The sequence below is a fragment of the Oncorhynchus masou genome, chromosome 18 (assembly GCF_036934945.1).
Source record: "Oncorhynchus masou masou isolate Uvic2021 chromosome 18, UVic_Omas_1.1, whole genome shotgun sequence".
NCBI lineage: Eukaryota > Metazoa > Chordata > Actinopteri > Salmoniformes > Salmonidae > Oncorhynchus > Oncorhynchus masou.
Genome location: NC_088229.1, coordinates 52,799,014 through 52,816,284, shown reverse-complemented (window position 1 = coordinate 52,816,284; position 17,271 = coordinate 52,799,014). Strand labels below are relative to the sequence as shown.

At 47.2% G+C, this 17,271-nt stretch overlaps 1 protein-coding gene across 1 annotated transcript in view; it reads left to right on the top strand.

The window, feature by feature from the left end:
* The window catches only part of LOC135504794 (rho GTPase-activating protein 23-like), a 67,792-nt gene that overhangs the window by 30,439 nt on the left and 20,082 nt on the right, over positions 1-17,271 (top strand). Inside the window, 1 exon segment of the mRNA XM_064923658.1 lies at positions 16,559-16,750. Coding sequence (XP_064779730.1) covers positions 16,559-16,750 — 192 coding nt within the window.

Below are 17,271 nucleotides of genomic sequence, written 5' to 3'. Positions count from 1 at the left end.
ATCCTAAGCTGCATTCGGATAAGTGTTGTCTTCAAAGCAGAGTTTGCAGCCATTGACTTTTGTAACTGCATATCAGAATCTCTCAAATTGTATCCAATCAAATGGCTCTTATCCAAACCCTGATTGGCTATATATCATCACTTCTGACACTGTGGCAGAGAAGGCCGTCTTAAAATAGACATGCTTATTTTGAACGGTTCAAGCAACACTTCGTCCGGCTTCAAGCCTGCCATATCAGTGCACCACAAAGTAACGGACCCTAACTAAATTCAAAACAATAGACTTTCTGCCCCCGCCAGGCTTGTCATAACGCCAATGTGAATATCCCTATCCAAAGGGATAATGGCAATTATTTTTACACATTGCACACTGAGGCGTTGTCCTGCTTGGAATTTCAAACTTGTCCATACGGTTGTTAACTACTGTCATCATAGGTTCACTTTGAAGCTGTGCTGTCCCTATAATCCACGAAGAACCTATGATACCATGCAAGAACATGCATGTACATGCCTGGGTCATGTTTATTAGGGCACGCAACAGAAACTGTTTCAAAAGTTCAAGTTGTCCCCCCCCCAGGAGGCTAAAAAGTTTAGTCATGGGCCCTCGAATCATCAAAAAGTTCTACAGCTGCACCATCAAGAGCATGCACTGGCTGCATTACCACTTGGTATGGCAAATGCACCACCCTCAACCGCAAAGTGCTACAGAGGGTGGTGCGGATAGCCCAGTACATCTCTGGGTCAGAGTTCCCTGCCATCCAGGATGTCTATATCAGGCGGTGTCAGAGGAAGGCCCAAAAAATTGAGACTCCAGCCACCCAAGCCATAGACTGTTCGCTCTGCTACCGTCCGGCAAACGGTAGCATCGACTCTCGGACCATAAGACTACTAAATAGCCATAAGACTGCTAAATAGCCATAAGACTGCTAAATAGCCATAAGACTGCTAAATAGTTAATTCATGTTTACCCGGACTATCTGCATTGACCGTATCTTGCACTGACTCTATGCACACTCACAAGACTATATACAGTATACTCACTACAGTGAGCTCCAAAAGTCACCGTCCCAATACTGGAGCTTACTGTAGTGTATATACACACTGATACTCTCACACAAAACCACCAACACATTCACATACACTGCATACGCATACTGACAACACAAACACACATAAACACACACACACACACACACATACCGACACGAACACACATTACACACACACACACACTTTTACACTCATCATATGCTGTTCCTACGCTGTTTTTTATTTATCCTGATGACTAGTCACTTTACCCTGCCTTCATGTACATACTGTATCTACCAAAAATACCTCATACCCCTGCATATTGATCTGATACTGGGACTCCCTATATATTGCTCCATTCTTGTTTATTTTATTCCTTGTGTTTTTAAAAATGTATTTCCTACTCTGCATCGTTGGGAAGGGTTCGTCTACACCCTTTGTATTCTGCGTATGTGACCAACATGATTTGATTTCCCTGTTTGAGTCCGCTGTCTTCACATCCCTGATTTTAAGATGGTGCTCTTCCCTGTTGTTTCCTTCCTGCTGTAAGTCCTTTGAAATGCAATGCTATGTATCCCCAAATCAAGTGCGTTTTCCCCGCTGGCTACCACACAAGGCCCAGTGTCTATGGAGAACAATGGCTGGTACAGATGCCTTGGTCAGTTGGTCAGGCCACTGCTGTGGGCTTTGTAAAGGGGGGGGGGGGTGTGGTGAATCATGGCCCATGCTGGAGACATGGTGTCCACTGTGAACCTGCTTGACATGCTGATCTCAGAACAGCTAGTTTGGCTACAATAGGGCGTCTTTGTTTGGGCCCGTGATGAAAGGTCCTGATTTGCCATTAACACTGTGCTTTGTTAGTTCCGGCCATGATGGGGACAGTTTGGCTGGAAACTGTTGAACACGTACAGGTATGGCTAGCGTGGGGATATCTGTTTCTAGGGTTCATGATCGGGCTCATTCAAGAGTGCTGAAATGTTACAGAATGTTCCGCTAGAAAGTGGTTGTAGAACAGACATCACTCTTGTCTGTGCATCACTCGCAGTCATGTAGAATTGATACGTTCCATTAATTTCTATCTGTCACATTCAAAATTAATAAGAGCCTACCGTCAGAGTGGAACTGAACTCCATTACATAGCCGCCTCTGTCCAGTTCAGACATAGTCAATCACCCCAGTCTTCCTCTCACAAGAGAGTGCTGTAGTTAACCCATTCGCCACTCTGGGTAGTAATAGTTTGGGTAGTTGTGTGGTGCTGGACACGGGCGGCAGACGAGCAGGGGATTTCTACCTATGTTTGAAGGAATCAGTGGTACGGTCATGGGTGCTCAAATGGCAGCCTGTTTTCAAGAGAATATAGCACGCGTGCCAGATTTTCAAGACATAGGCGCCAGTTACTGTGTGTTCAGAAAGGAATAGATGAATAGACTACATAAAACATAAGGCACAGTAGAACTGTGAAACTGTAAGGATCGACACTGGAGACAGGAAGCAGGTACAGGGAGAACATGTAATAATCTACGGACATAAAACGGGTCAGGACCAGCGACGGGACAAAGTAATGACATCAATGCTGACACAGGGAATAATGTGAGGTACAGACAGATAAAGGGAAGGCAATCAAATAATGATAGAGTTCAGGTGGGTCCAATGAGGCGCTGGTGCGTGTAACGAAGGGGACAGGTGTGCGTAATGATAGGCAGTTTGGTGCCCTTGAGCTCCAGAGAGGGAGAGCGGGAGAAGGCGTGACAGTACCCCTCCATCTAGGGGCGCCACCCGGCGTGCCAGCTGGGCGAGCCTGACGGACCTGCCGAGGCGTGGGATCCTGGCGAACCGGCTGAGGCGTGGGAGCCTGACGAGCCGGTTGAGGCGTGAAAGCCTGATGATCACGCTGAGACGTGGGAGCCTGATGAACTAGCTGAGGCGTGGGAGCCCGATGGCCGGCCAAAGCATGACGTTGAGTGGGCGCCTGCCGAGTCCACCGGGGCAAGAAACACCTCTCGAGCCAGCTAGGGCATGGAAGCCCGATGAGCTCGCTGAGTCACCCCCGGTTCTATCGACGATGGCACCCGGACCCGACGTCACCAACAAAATAACAGGCCTCCCTGACGCTTACAATTTGGTGTCAGCATTCTGTAAGGATCAACGCTGGAAACAGGAAGCAGATACAAGGAGAACATTTAATAAACTAGGGACATAAAACAGGACAGGACCAGCGACGGGACAAAGTAACGACATCAATGCTGACACAGGGAATAATGTGAGGAACAGACAGATAAAGGGAAGGCAATCAAATAATGATAGAGTTCAGGTGGGTACAAAGAGGCGCTGGTGCGTGTAACGAAGGGGACAGGTGTGCGTAATGATAGGCAGTCTGGCGCTCGAAAGGGAGAGCTGGAGCAGGCGTGACAGACATTTTTATTGCTGAGCCCACCTGTTTAGCAAAAAGATATGAAATAGATAGATATATCAGTTTGCAAACAATACAAAAATGTATGTGTAGAGTTAATAAAGCTGAAGAGAAATTATAGATAAAACGTCTCGGTGCTCATCGACCAATGGACATAAACATTACACAACAAGTCGGAAATCGCAAATTCAACAATGAGTGGTTTGGAAGGAATTGGTGGCTAACTGCGAGCGTCGCAAAGCAATAACTATTTTGCTTCCCCGTGCCTGCTATTCGGTGGAGAGGGTGTGTGGCCCAAGTCTGGATTTAAGGATTTAAAACATCTGCCTGAAAGGATCTCTTTTCTAAACTTAAAAGGATAAACATTCAACACCATGGGCCAGAAAAGGTTGAATACATTGCCCATGCTGTCAGTCCAGCATGAATTCATCCAGAGAATCAGACTTTTATGACAAAGTTTGCCCACAAGAAGAGCCTCCGCACCACATTCTTGTTCAAGTGAGCACAGCACAACAACCGTGAGTCTAAAAATAGGTGTTGTATGCTGCTGCATAAATGAAGCAATATGTCAGGGAGATATGTATACTGTAGCTAAGAAAGTAATACTAAGTGTATGTTGTGTAGTAGGCAGATAGTAGCCCATGTGTCTCACGCTAAGAATTTGGACCCTCTCGCCCCCAGAACTTTGCCTACTGTTCTGACTTGGTGGTGCACATGTAGCCTATAGCCTGTTTTAGAGAAATGTCATCATCGGATATTGTAGAAGATTTCATTGTCAGTTTATATGCCCTCGTTATTTATCATATGGTTCTGATTTGGCGTGCAGGGCAAATAAGGTAAGAGCGGCTGTCACGCCCTGGTCTATATTTATTTTGTTATCTTCATTTATTGGGTCAGGCCAGGGTGTGACATGGGTTTATTTGTAGTGTGTTTCGTTTTGGGGTTGTGTGGGGTGTATAGATTAGTCTATGGCTGCCTGAGGCGGTTCTCAATCAGAGTCAGGTGATTATCGTTGTCTCTGATTGGTAACCATATTTAGGTAGCCTGGGTTTCACTGTGTGTTTGTGGGTGATTGTTCCTGTCTCTGTGTTTGTTGCACCAGTCAGGGCTGTTTCGGTTTTCGACGTTTGTTGTTTTGTATTGTTCGTGTTTTCTTCATCATTAAAGATGTATCTAACGAACCACGCTGCATTTTGGTCCGATCCTTGTTCCACCTCTTCGTCAGAGGAGGAGTTGGAAGAAACCCGTTACAGAATCACCCACCACAAACGGACCAAGCAGCGTGTCAACAGGCAGGAGCCACAGGAGCAGCGATCACAGGACTTCTGGACTTGGGAGGAGATATTGGACGGAAAAGGACCCTGGGCACAGCCTGGAGAATATCGCCGTCCCAAGGAAGAACTGGAGGCGGAGAAAGAGGAGCGGCGCTGGTTTGAAGAGGCAGCACGGCGGCGCGGTTGGAAGCCCGAGAGTCAGCCCCAAAAATGTATTTCTTGGGGGGTGGCTAACAGGGAGTATGGCTACGCCAGGTAGGAGACCTGCGCAAACTCCCTGTGCTTACCGGGGGGCTAGAGAGACCGGGCAGGCACCGTGTTATGCTGTGGTGCGCACGGTGTCTCCAGTGCGGGTGCATAGCCCGGTGCGTTCTATTCCAGCTCCGCGTATCAGCCGGGCTAGATTGAGCGTCGAGCCAAATGCCATGAAGCCGGCTCTACGCATCTGGTCCCCAGTGCGTCTCCTTGTGGCCCTTGTCCCCAGTGCTCTCCCAGTGGCACCCAGCCTTACGCTCGATGTCCCCGGTTTGCCTACATAGCACAGTGCGGGCTATTCCACCTTGCCGCACTGGCAGAGTGACCGGGAGTATTCAAACAGGTAAGGTTGGGCAGGCTCGGTGCTCAAGAGCTCCAGTGCGCCTGCACGGTCCGGTCTACCCAGTACCACCTCCACACCCCAGCCCTCCGGTGGCAGCTCCCCGCACCAGGCTTCCTGTGAGTGTCCTCTGCCCAGTAGCACCAGTGCCAGCACCACGCATCAGGCCTACAGTGCGCCTCGCCTCTCCAGCGCTGCCGGAGCCTTCCTCCTCTCCTGCGCTGCTGGAGTCTCCCGCCTGTTTAGCGCAGCCCGAGCCTTCCTCCTCTCCTGCGCTGCCGGAGCCTCCCGCCTGTTCAGCGCTGTCGGAGCCTTTCTCCTCTCCTGCGCTGCCGGAGCCTCCCGCCTGTTCAGCGCTGTCGGAGCCTTTCTCCTCTCCTGCGCTGCTGGAGTCTCCCGCCTGTTCAGCGCAGCCAGAGCTGCCAGTCTGCATGGAGCAGCCAGAGCTGTCAGTCTGCAAGAAGCCGCCAGACCTGTCAATCTACATAGAGCAGCCAGAGCCGCCAGTCAGCATGGAGCAGCCAGATCCGTCAGTCAGCCAGACTCCTCCAGATCTGCCAGTCAGCCAGACTCCTCCAGATCTGCCAGTCAGCCAGACTCTTCCAGATCTGCCAGTCAGCCAGACTCTTCCAGATCTGCCAGTCAGCCAGACTCTTCAGATCTGTCCCAGATCTTCCAGATCTGCCAGTCAGCCAGACTCTTTCAGATCTGCCAGTCAACCAGACTCTTTCAGATCTTCAGATCTGCCAGTCAGCCAGACTCTTCCAGATCTGCCAGTCAGCCAGACTCTTCCAGATCTGCCAGTCAGCCAGATCTGCCAGTCAGCCAGACTCTTCCAGATCTGCCAGTCAGCCAGACTCTTCCAGATCTGCCAGTCAGCCAGACTCTTCCAGATCTGCCAGTCAGCCAGACTCTTCCAGATCTGCCAGTCAGCCAGACTCTTCCAGATCTGCTAGTCAACCAGACTCTTCCAGATCTGCTAGTCAACCAGACTCTTCCAGATCTGCTAGTCAACCAGACACTTCCAGATCTGCTAGTCAACCAGACTCTTCCAGATCTGCTAGTCAACCAGACTCTTCCAGATCCGCTAGTCAACCAGGATCTGCCGGATTCAACTACCTGGCTGGGCTTCCTCTCAGTGCTGGGCTTCCTCTCAGTGCTGGGCTTCCTCTGTCCCGAGCTGCCCCTCTGTCCCGAGCTGCCCCTCTGTCCCGAGCTGCCCCTCTGTCCCGAGCTGCCCCTCAGTCCAGTGGGGTTCTGGGTGAGGACTACTAGGCCATGGTCGGCGGCGAGGGTGGACAATCCTAGGACGCGAGGAGGGGGGACTAAGACATTCATAGAGTGGGTTCCACATCCCGAGCCGGAGCCGCCACCATGGACAGACGCCCCACCCGGACCCTCCCTATTGTTTTGATGTGCGTCCGGGAGTCCGCACCTTAGGGGGGTTCTGTCACGCCCTGGTCTATATTTTATTTATCTTCATTTATTGGGTCAGGCCAGGGTGTGACATGGGTTTATTTGTAGTGTGTTTTGTTTTGGGGTTGTGTGGGGTGTATAGATTAGTCTATGGCTGCCTGAGGCGGTTCTCAATCAGAGTCAGGTGATTATCGTTGTCTCTGATTGGGAACCCTATTTAGGTAGCCTGGGTTTCACTGTGTGTTTGTGGGTGATTGTTCCTGTCTCTGTGTTTGTTGCACCAGTCAGGGCTGTTTCGGTTTTCGACGTTTGTTGTTTTGTATTGTTCGTGTTTTCTTCATCATTAAAGATGTATCTAACGAACCACGCTGCATTTTGGTCCGATCCTTGTTCCACCTCTTCGTCAGAGGAGGAGTTGGAAGAAACCCGTTACAGCGGCCCATGTTCTGAATTCTGTCGCTGTTCATTTCATAAGTGCTGAAAAATAGGTATATCGACTACGTCTGTCTTAGCTCGCTTATTAATGTCTTAATCGACATTTCGGCTTGCGTCTTATCCGCTCATCGTTCCCCGCTCATTGTGCCATAGTTTGTACATCTCAGTTGTTATATTGCTTATATAAGTCTCTCATTCACCATTTTAGGCAATGTTGGAATTATTTAATTGTTCCCTTTACATTGTGTATTATAATTAGCTCATGTGATTTTCTCCACAAGGAGGGGAAACTATATAATGATGTTGGGTCTGTAACCATCATATTTATTTTCAACAAAAAGTTTAGTAATAGACCCATGTAATTCCAGTTGATATTGCGAGGGTTGTTTCGTTTGCATAATGTCTTTAATAGTGGATGCTCGGGATTGTATTTTAATTTATTTTTAGACCACATAGGCCTGCTGAACGAATAGGGCTACCTCGTCGCAGCTAGTTTGCTTGCACTTGCTTATACTTAGAGCTAAGTGTTAATGATATAAGAACAAACATGAATTTACTGAACATAAATGTAGTAGTGTTTGTGTATGGTTCAAAAGTCACAACTCATGTTGGCGTTCGTTATTATTGAAGGAGAATGCAGTTCTTATCGAGTTACACAAATCCACAAGGAGTCAGTAGAAACCATATTTATTTAAGCGAGTCAGCCATATCAGCTATGTTTTAAAAAAAGGCAGTAAGTGAGGCTAAATGAACTGTTACGCTGCCAGACTAGGCTCCTCTGATAGCCAGGTGTAGCAGTGGTAAGGATTCACTCCATGGTGCTGGAAGGAAAGCTCCGCTGTCAGGAAAGATTTATTTAGGCCCTAACAGTTTGTGGGCATCATTTGTCACCGTTATAGTGCAATTAATGTATTGTCCAGTGTTGTGTCGTGGCTTTGCTGGTGTGCATCTAAAAAAAATAGCTTGAGTTTGCCCTCCATTTACATGCTAAAATCGTCACTGCATTCCCCATGCTCATAATAAATGGGTGTGTGTGTGCGTGTGTGAATCAATGTGTTTGTTTCTTAGTTTGTGTGTGTGTGTGTGTGTGTGTGTGTGTGTGTGTGTGTGTGTGTGTGTGTGTGTGTGTGTGTGTGTGTGTGTGTGTGTGTGTGTGTGTGTGTGTGTGTGTGTGTGTGTGTGTGTGTGTGTGTGTGTGTGTGTGGTCTGGTCAGTGCTATGGGGCTAGTTATGCCATTAAAGGGGAGACGTTTTGCAGTGTCCATGGTTACTTGGCCTGGTTTGGGACTAGTTCCTTACTGACTACAGCTGCGGCCACGTGGAAAGATAAAAAGAGAACCGAGAGAAGAACCACGACGCTTGGAAATGTGTAGCTGTATTATTTCATTTTTTTTTTTAGCTTGGAACAATTACACAGTTGACAAAAAAAATAGGTCAATTAGGAGGCTTTTCCTGCCATCGAGGGTTGATTTTGTGTGTGTGTGTGTGTGTGTGTGTGCGCCCCTCCTTTTTTGTTCTCATTCATACTCAAAGAATAATCCCTTAATGCATACTATTGATATTAGCCCATTTTAGCCAACAGGGGTTATCAATACTATCTCTGTTGTCTCCTTGATGTGTGTGAACAAATAGGCTGTCTATTTTAGACATACTCTCGGGTTTCGATAATCAATGGTGTACGTTACAGTTAGGTCCAGCTGTTGAAATGAGACAGTTATCAAGTCAGCGTGATCTTTTGCGTGCCAGTGCTGCCCACTAGTGGCTTTAAACAAGAACAGCTGATAATCATGTCGGACATTGTGTGTATGTGTGTCTGTTTTGCATTTGTGTGTTTTCAAGTTTTATTCGTCGTGTGTACAGGATACACACGGTATACACCGTCCGACGAAATGCTACCTCGCACGCTCCTCCTAGACAATGCAAACAACAAGAAATAATAAAAGACAAGAATACGGACATAAAGTAAATAGCTCAGTAGAATAGAATAAACATTTTTAGCATAAGTAGAATGTGCGTGTGTGTGTGTGTGTGTGTGTGTGTGCGTTCTCTGTCTACACAACTCTTTCTGTTTGTCACTCCCTTCATCCCTGTAACATCTTCCCTCTGGTTATATAAGAAGTCAAGAGGAGGGTTGAAGTTGTGTGGAGACTGTGGATAATGAGAGCGAAAGAAGAGATGGAATAGAAAGACAGAGAGAGAGAGAGAGAGAGCAAGGTCAAAGGAGCTGCAGGGTAATGAGCCTAAAACGAGGAGACATGAGAGAGAGTGGGAGGGGGGGGTGTGTATATAAACATAGAAGTATCCAATGAGAGGCAGAGAGAGCTGGAGAGAGATATTGGGTGTGTCCCAATCAATGGCACCATATTCCCTGTAGGCCTATATTGCATCACGTTTGACGGTCAAAAATAGGTTCCGACTGGGGACGCATGTGAGGGATAGATTAGAGGGGTGCTGCTGTCCTTGCCCAATTTTAAACAGCCAATTCTCTGTTTTTCCTATTATTTTATCACGGTGGAAAGTTCATTATTGACTTACTTTTGATCCATCTTACACCTAAAAAAAAAAAATGCAATGTCGCTCTCTTTTTTTTATAACCATTGTTAAACCAATAGCTTTTGTGAGCTTTGTTTCAGTATATTAGTTTTGCACTATGCCAGGGGTTGCCCCACTACTAGAAGAGGGGACTACTTTGCCGTCTGTGCTGACAGTACTAGTATCAATGACATGTTAATGATGGCCACCCCCTTTCAGATAGGGATGGATCGCACCTTATGGGCTATTTGGCTGGTTGCCTCTCATGGTTATTACCAGCCAAACCTGAGAAAGGGAAAAGAAAGTGTGTGTATGTGTGTGTGCGAGTGTGCATGCGGTATTTGCAGCTTTTTAAATCACGTGGCATTTTTCGTGTCAGCTAGTAATTGCTCTATTGATAGAACTAAAATCTATTAAGCTAAATCAATGTGTGTATCAGTGTTCGGTGACATGCTTACAAGGCCGTTAGGCCTTAAATAGCCATTTCCCATTCCTCCCCCATCCTTCAATTCCATTCATCTTAGCTCCGTCATAATGACTTCTGTGTCCTCTGACTCATGATTCACACACACATTTAGCCCTCTGGATGGAGTGTAAGTGGTTGCCCTTACTAACAGTAGCCCCAAGGTCCAATGCTATGGAGTCTGGACAGACACTGACACACAAGAACACACAGAACTCAGAAAAGCAGGCGAGCCATAGGGGAGAGCGATACAGTGAGGCAGATAGGGAAATGCCTTTTATTTTTTATCCTACCACTGAGTCGATGCTCCCATTTTTCCGGGTTGAGTTTTCTAAGGAGATTGTGAAGAGGGGAGGAGAGGGGAGAGGAGCGATGGGTGTCATTTCCAGCCAGGGGAGTCTGCATGCCTGTCTTGGTCAATCTATCTTTTGTTTGTCTCTTTTAATTTGTCTCTCTTTCTCCCTATTCTCTCTCTCGCTCTATTTTTACAATGCTCTGGCTCACAGGTGTCAAAGCAAAAAGCTTTAAATACACTGCAATACATTGCTGCTGCTAGTTTTGTTTTAAAAGGCTGGGACTCTCGGTTTTTCACACACACACACACACACACACACACACACACACACACACGCACACACACACACACACACACACACACACACACACACACACTCACACTCACACACACACAGCCTTTTTAATGTTAGTGTGTACTCTACTGTCAGCTGCGGCGGCCAGGTTCTGAGCATAAAAAGAGGAGACAGGGAGACACACATAGAGAGAAAGCGAGACATGAAAGAGAGAGAAACACACACACAGAGAGAACATGCTCTGTGCTGCTCACTGCTCAACCGCCTTGCTGGACTGGCCAGTGGAGGGATGGGAGGAATGTGAAAGAGAGGCGGAGAGAGAAAGAGCGAGAGAGTGGGAGAGAGAGAGTGAGTGAGTGAGTGGGGTTGACAGAGTGGACTAGCGTTGCGTGGAGCACAAGCGAGCCTACAGGGAGCCAGAGAGAGAGAGAGAGAGAGAGAGAGAGAGAGAGGCAGGCAGGCAGAGCCTGGGTAGAGAAAAGAGGAGAGGAATATACTTTAGATAGCAATAAAGACAGAGAGCCAGCCACTGCCAATACTGCACTATACCCAGCATGAGAGAAAAGAGCTACTGTTACCAGCTACAATAAAAAAACGTGGGACTAAAACTCGTTCTGATCCAGTGAAGAGGACTAGATCCAGCTACTGGTTTTCACACCTGTACGCCACCCTAATGGCTTCTATACCAGTAAAAAGGACTTCTGAACCTCGATTTCCGGTCAGTGAACAAGGAAGTGTGGCAGCGTGAGTCTGAATCTGTCTATATACTGAGAAAGGACAAGAGGTTACCAGCTACTAGTCTAGCCACAAGTAGAACGCAAACGCGGGACAACTCATCTAGAGGAGAGGATGAAATCATAATCTGGTCCTGGATCAGATCCTGGATAGAAGTGAGGACACCAGTAGCTCTACACAGATCAAGAATATTACTGATCTAGGACCAACTCTGATGAAGAGCTAGTCGACTTGTGCCTGGCGAAGGCCCTTTCTCTTTACTGTCTCCACTGATCTCAGGCCTGCCATCCAAGCTGCTTCACCTACTGCTCCAGAAACAGAACTAGTGACCAACAGGACCATGATGCATTTTGACAGACAAATCGAACCAGAACCCAAACCCACTTTGAGGAATACAAATATATTCACTAAGACCTGGATTCATTCATCAATATGAAGATTTTGTTGATTTCGACTCAGAATTTTTGACGTCTTGATTTGATAGACACTAAGTGGTTGGGTTCCGTTGGTCACCATTGACTCTTTACCCCCATGTCTGGCCGAGAGTGTGTGCGCAGCGTGTCTAGGTGAAAACGTCCGGCGGTTGCGGGGGTAACAGCGGCGTCGTACGTGTCCCGTCCTGTGTGGGGCTGTAGCAAACACTTGTGTGTGTGTGTGTGTGTGTGTGTGCGTGGGTGTGATGTTGAGAGTGGAGGTCCCAGCTCCCTCAGGGCAGGAGTGGTGTTTCCAGTGCTCAGTAGGGGTGGACTGTAGTGACCCGGAACCTCGCTGTATCTGGTTGGCGGTGTTACGAAGCATTACCCTACATGATACCACCACTCCACCCCGTGCCTCTCCCCGACCCTCCACCCCACCCCGCTCCTCTCCGCGGCCCAGGCGAAGGGTGCCCCGGAGGGTTTTGCCACACCTTCGCTTGTCCTGGGTAAGAAAGAGAGACTCTGCTGGGAAATCTCTGGCGTGCTCAACTCAACATAGAAAGATAGAAACATAGAAAGGCCGTGACGTAGATGTGTCTTTGGATATCGGGTTGTTGGATGTTTGTCTGGTTGATGTTCAAGGTTTGTTTTACGCAATATCACCAAAGAAACCATTTAATTTCAGAGAGACAGCCAGAGATGTTCTAATTCCAGAGAGATGTTCCAATTCCAATTATAAACAGGGGGGTTCGAACCCTGAATGCTGATTGACAGGTCAGACCATATACCACGGGTATGATAAAAAAATATACTGTTCGATTGACGTTGGTAACCAGTTTATAATAGCAATAAGGCACCTCTGGGGTTTGTGGTATATGGCCAATACACCGCGGCTAAGGGCTGCATCCAGGCACTACGTCGTGCCTGAGAACAGCCCTTAGCCGTGGTAAGGCTAAGTGACACAGTGGCTTATTGCTTAATTCTAGGATGACAGCCATTTTCAGTAGTGAAAGAAGTTCAGCGCCTTACCAGTGGGTACTCCACGTTGGCCTGTAGCAAAAGGCTGTGTTAGTTGGAGGATCCGTCATCTCTCCATCTACTGATTGTCATTGGATTTACTAAGCACCTACACCAATGCAGAATTGGACATGTGCTATTTTAGAAAGGGTCATGTATAATGTAGAGGCTTGATAAAAGCTAGAGAGTAAATGAGAGTGTGTGGGGGGTGGGGGGGCTGTGTCACTCCTGCCTACTGTATGTCTTATGTAATGGGAGCGCAGTGGGGGCCTGTTGACTAACGGAGGGGAAGGAGATCGGAGCAATGCTTTCGTCACCCGGCACTGTACATATTTCTACATCGGCACGCGCGTGTGTGTGTGTGGTACATATATGTGAGTGTATGATGGGTGCAGGTTGGAGTGTCATCTGTTCTGCTCGAGTGATGCATCGGCAGGGTGTCTGTGTATGTGAGCACGTGTGGGCGTGTAGGTTAGAATGTGTTGTTCTCTTATGCGTCAAAGATGTAGCAAAGATCTGTGATCATCAAAACGCCTTGCCTGAGTAATTGACAACACATGTTAAAAGGAAATGTGTGTGGGTGTGTGAGACTGTGTGTGTGTGCAGATGCATTCATTTGCTGGTTTCGCTCGTGTGTGCGTGTAAAACAATTTGACAAACAAAGTCAAACCGCGTTTGACCTCACAGCCTATGGGGGAAGTGACGTCATAGTTACACGTCACGTAGCCCTTCGTTGACAAGCAGCTAATCTTATGGTCAGTTATTGATAGAGGTGGGAGAATTCAGGACAGTGTGTAAAGGAGACTGTGGCATTGGCATGCCCCTGTGAGTGTGCGTGTGCGTGCGTGCTCTGGTATATATTAGGGAGTGTATATGAGAGTGTGTGTGTGTGTGTGTATGCTTGTGCAAGTTGTGCTGCTGGCATCTCACACCCCAGTGTGTGTGTTTTCATGCACTTGCATGTGAAATAGCAGGTGTAGGAATGAAAGACCATGAGGGATTCTGACACATGTCATGCTCAGTATGTAGCAGGTTGATGTTTTTTGGGATGAGTCTTGTCCTTGAGGCAGAACTGAGCGATTTGTTATATTGGCTATATTGTTAAAATGAATGAAGATTTTTGGTCATCATTTAAGGTTAGGGTTAGGCATTAGGGTTAGGGTTAGGCATTAGGGTTAGCAGTGGGGTTAAGGTTAGAGTTAGGGTTAGGTTAGGGTTAGGTTTAAAATCAGATTTGATGACTTTGTGGCTATGCCAGCTAGTGACCACTCTGCAGAGCTGCCTCTAGAACAATATTCATGACAAAAAAACACTAACCTGCCAGTGTGTAACCTCGCTCGCTCACACACACACACACATACACACACACGCACATACACATGCACAGACATACGTACACACACACATACTCTGTGTCCATGGTGTTTTCGAAAAACAACATCTATGCCATCTCCATTATCAATCTACGTATGATGAGTCCATGCTTAGGGGCATCCCTGTTCGTGTGGACGTGAATGCACGGTATGTATTTGTGTGTGTGCCTGCCTGCGTGTGTTTGTGTGCGCGTGTGTGTACACTACATAGTTTCTTAATATTAGTGTTATGAGTCTATTCTAAGACTCCTTACTGAGAATGTGATTTCTATCCTTCCAAGCATCCAGCCTTTGTCTTAGCTTTCCTTCACAGTCCTATACCACTACATCAAATTTCCACCTCCTTGCAAAACAACACACAGTATTTCATAAGGGACTATTACAGATGGGAAGTCAACAGAATAATTCAACCTGTCAATGTGGATCCCGGAATTCCAGATGCTTGAATGCTAGTCACAATGTTGGGCTGGGTATAAAGAGAGGGGTGTTGCAATGGAACTGGAGCCCCCATCGGAAAGAGAGTCCCCCTCCCTGCCACCCACACACACACACACACACACACACACACACACACACACACACACACACACACACACACCCACCCCTGCCACACACACAGTCCCCTCCCACACACACACACACACACACACACACACCACACACACACACACACACACACACACACACACACACACACACACACACACACACACACACACACACACACAGCCCCCTCCCTGCCACCCACACACACACAGAGTCCCCTCCCTAGCCACTCTATTCTTAGAGGCGAAGGATTCCCTGAATCCCCAAATGGGCCAGTTAGCTCAGGCACCATGCCTCACTTCCTGTTCAAGGCTCTCCACTTCCTGTTGTTGTGGTGCGGTGCAGTGTGGCCTGGCCTTGTGAGTTTGTGGGGAAGGGGGAGGCGGGGGAGTGGAGAAAGAAGGCAGGAGGGAGTATAGGAAGTCAAGGGCAGGGTGGAATGAAGAAGGAAGAGGGCCGAAGGCTATCAGGAGAGGTTGTGTGATAAGATAAAGACGCTAGCTAGACACTAAAAAGCTAGACACTAAAAAGCTAGACACTAAAATGCTAGACACTAAAAAGATACACTAAAAAGCTAAGTCTGCTGTATGGTGCCCTCGCCAGGAGCTTTTTCCTAATATTACTTATGCCTAAGCAGGGTGAAGGTATGTATCCCCCTGCCAATCTCTGTTTCTACATATCTACATTTTAAAACCGTTTTCAATAGAATATGTTGCTGTTAGATACTGCATCCCGCCTAAGAAAAATGTATATGGACTACCAGTGTATCCCCAAAGTGTTACAGACACAAAGACTCCAAACACACAAAGATGTCTGAGTCTTATTTTTCTTTAGGTGTGTGTAACGACTCTCATCAAAAGGAGTGGACCAAAGAGCAGTGTGGAAAGTGTTCATGATTTTTATTTAAAAAAAACACTCAAACAAAATAACCAAAGTGAAAACGAAAGCGCACAGTTCTGTCAGGTACAGACACTACACAGAAAACAAGGTCCCACAAAACCCAAAAGGAAAATGACAACTTATATATGATCCCCAATCAGATCCAACGATAGACAGCTGCCTCTGATTGGGAACCACACGAGGCCAAAAACAAAGAAATAGAAAACATAGACTTTCCCACCCGAGTCACACCCTGACCTAACCAAACATAGAGAATAGTAGGGATCTCTAAGGTCAGGGCGTGACAGTGTGTGTGTGGGTGTATGTGTGTTTGCGCACATGAGTGCATGTTCATGCGTGCCTAACGTGTGTGTGTGTCATGATCGAGTCCTGTTGTTCCATAATTGTTAGACATAAATACCCGCTCCAACATGTATTTTTACCCCTCCATTGTGTTGCAGGTGATTATGGGAGAGGTGGGTCGTTAAAATAGATATTATTCCTGAGCGAGAGAAAGGCATTGGTGGAATTCCAGAATTCTGGGTGGAGTTTGAAAAAAAAAGTCTCCCTAGCCTGGTCCCAAACCTGTGTGGTATATAGCTATTATCGCTAATAGAAGCCTCTCTGACGTTTCACACTTAAGCAATGCATTTCTCACTGACATGGAGGATATGTTTGGACTCACTGACCTAATTCACAGTTTACACTTACACCCTCAGCTCACTTTACCTAACTTACATTGACATATTGAAATCACTGATACATTTAGAAAGTGGTACTAATGAATTGAATAGCTAATATTGACTTTAACCCCTTTTCTTAAATCCTCCTCATCTATGTCCCTCATAGGCTAAAGGGCGGAATGATGGCGCCCTGTCATCCAATGAGAACACTCGGTCGCTGTCGTCGGGCGAGGTTGAGGGCGTGGCATGGCAGGGCCCTCGTACGGTGCTCCTGCAGAAGAACTCCCAGGGCTTCGGCTTCACGCTGCGCCACTTCATTGTGTACCCGCCAGAGTCCTCCCTCCACAATAACCTCAAGGTAACAATGGTTCATAGCCCCCACGATGGAATGCATTAAGTTCATTTGACAGATTTCCCTACCAAGCTTATGCTGATCTGCTAACCTCCAGTCGTGTAGAGGTTAATTGTCTCATGACCAAATTAAGAGGGGTCGTGAAGTCACAGAATTACAGGTGTGTGTGTGTGTGTTACCCTAACCGTTTTCACACTTATGGAGGTTTCCTGACCAATGGTCACCAACCAGTGGAAGAAAAGCCCACACATCCTGTAGCTCCTTAGGACCAGGGTTGGGGACCACTGACCTACAGGGAGGGGAGAGAAGAGAGGAACAGAGAAGTAAATAAAAGAGGAAAGGAGGAGAAGAGAGAGGAGAGAATATGTTAAACAGAAGAGGAGAGGGGGCCAGAGAGGAGAGGGGGCCAGAGAGGAGAGGGCAAGCAGAACAGGAGATGAGAAGGTAAATAGAAGAGGAGTAGAGTATGAGAAGGGTGGTAGTATCACTGGTTCCTACTCCAGGGTATATAGGTCTCTATTATGTGG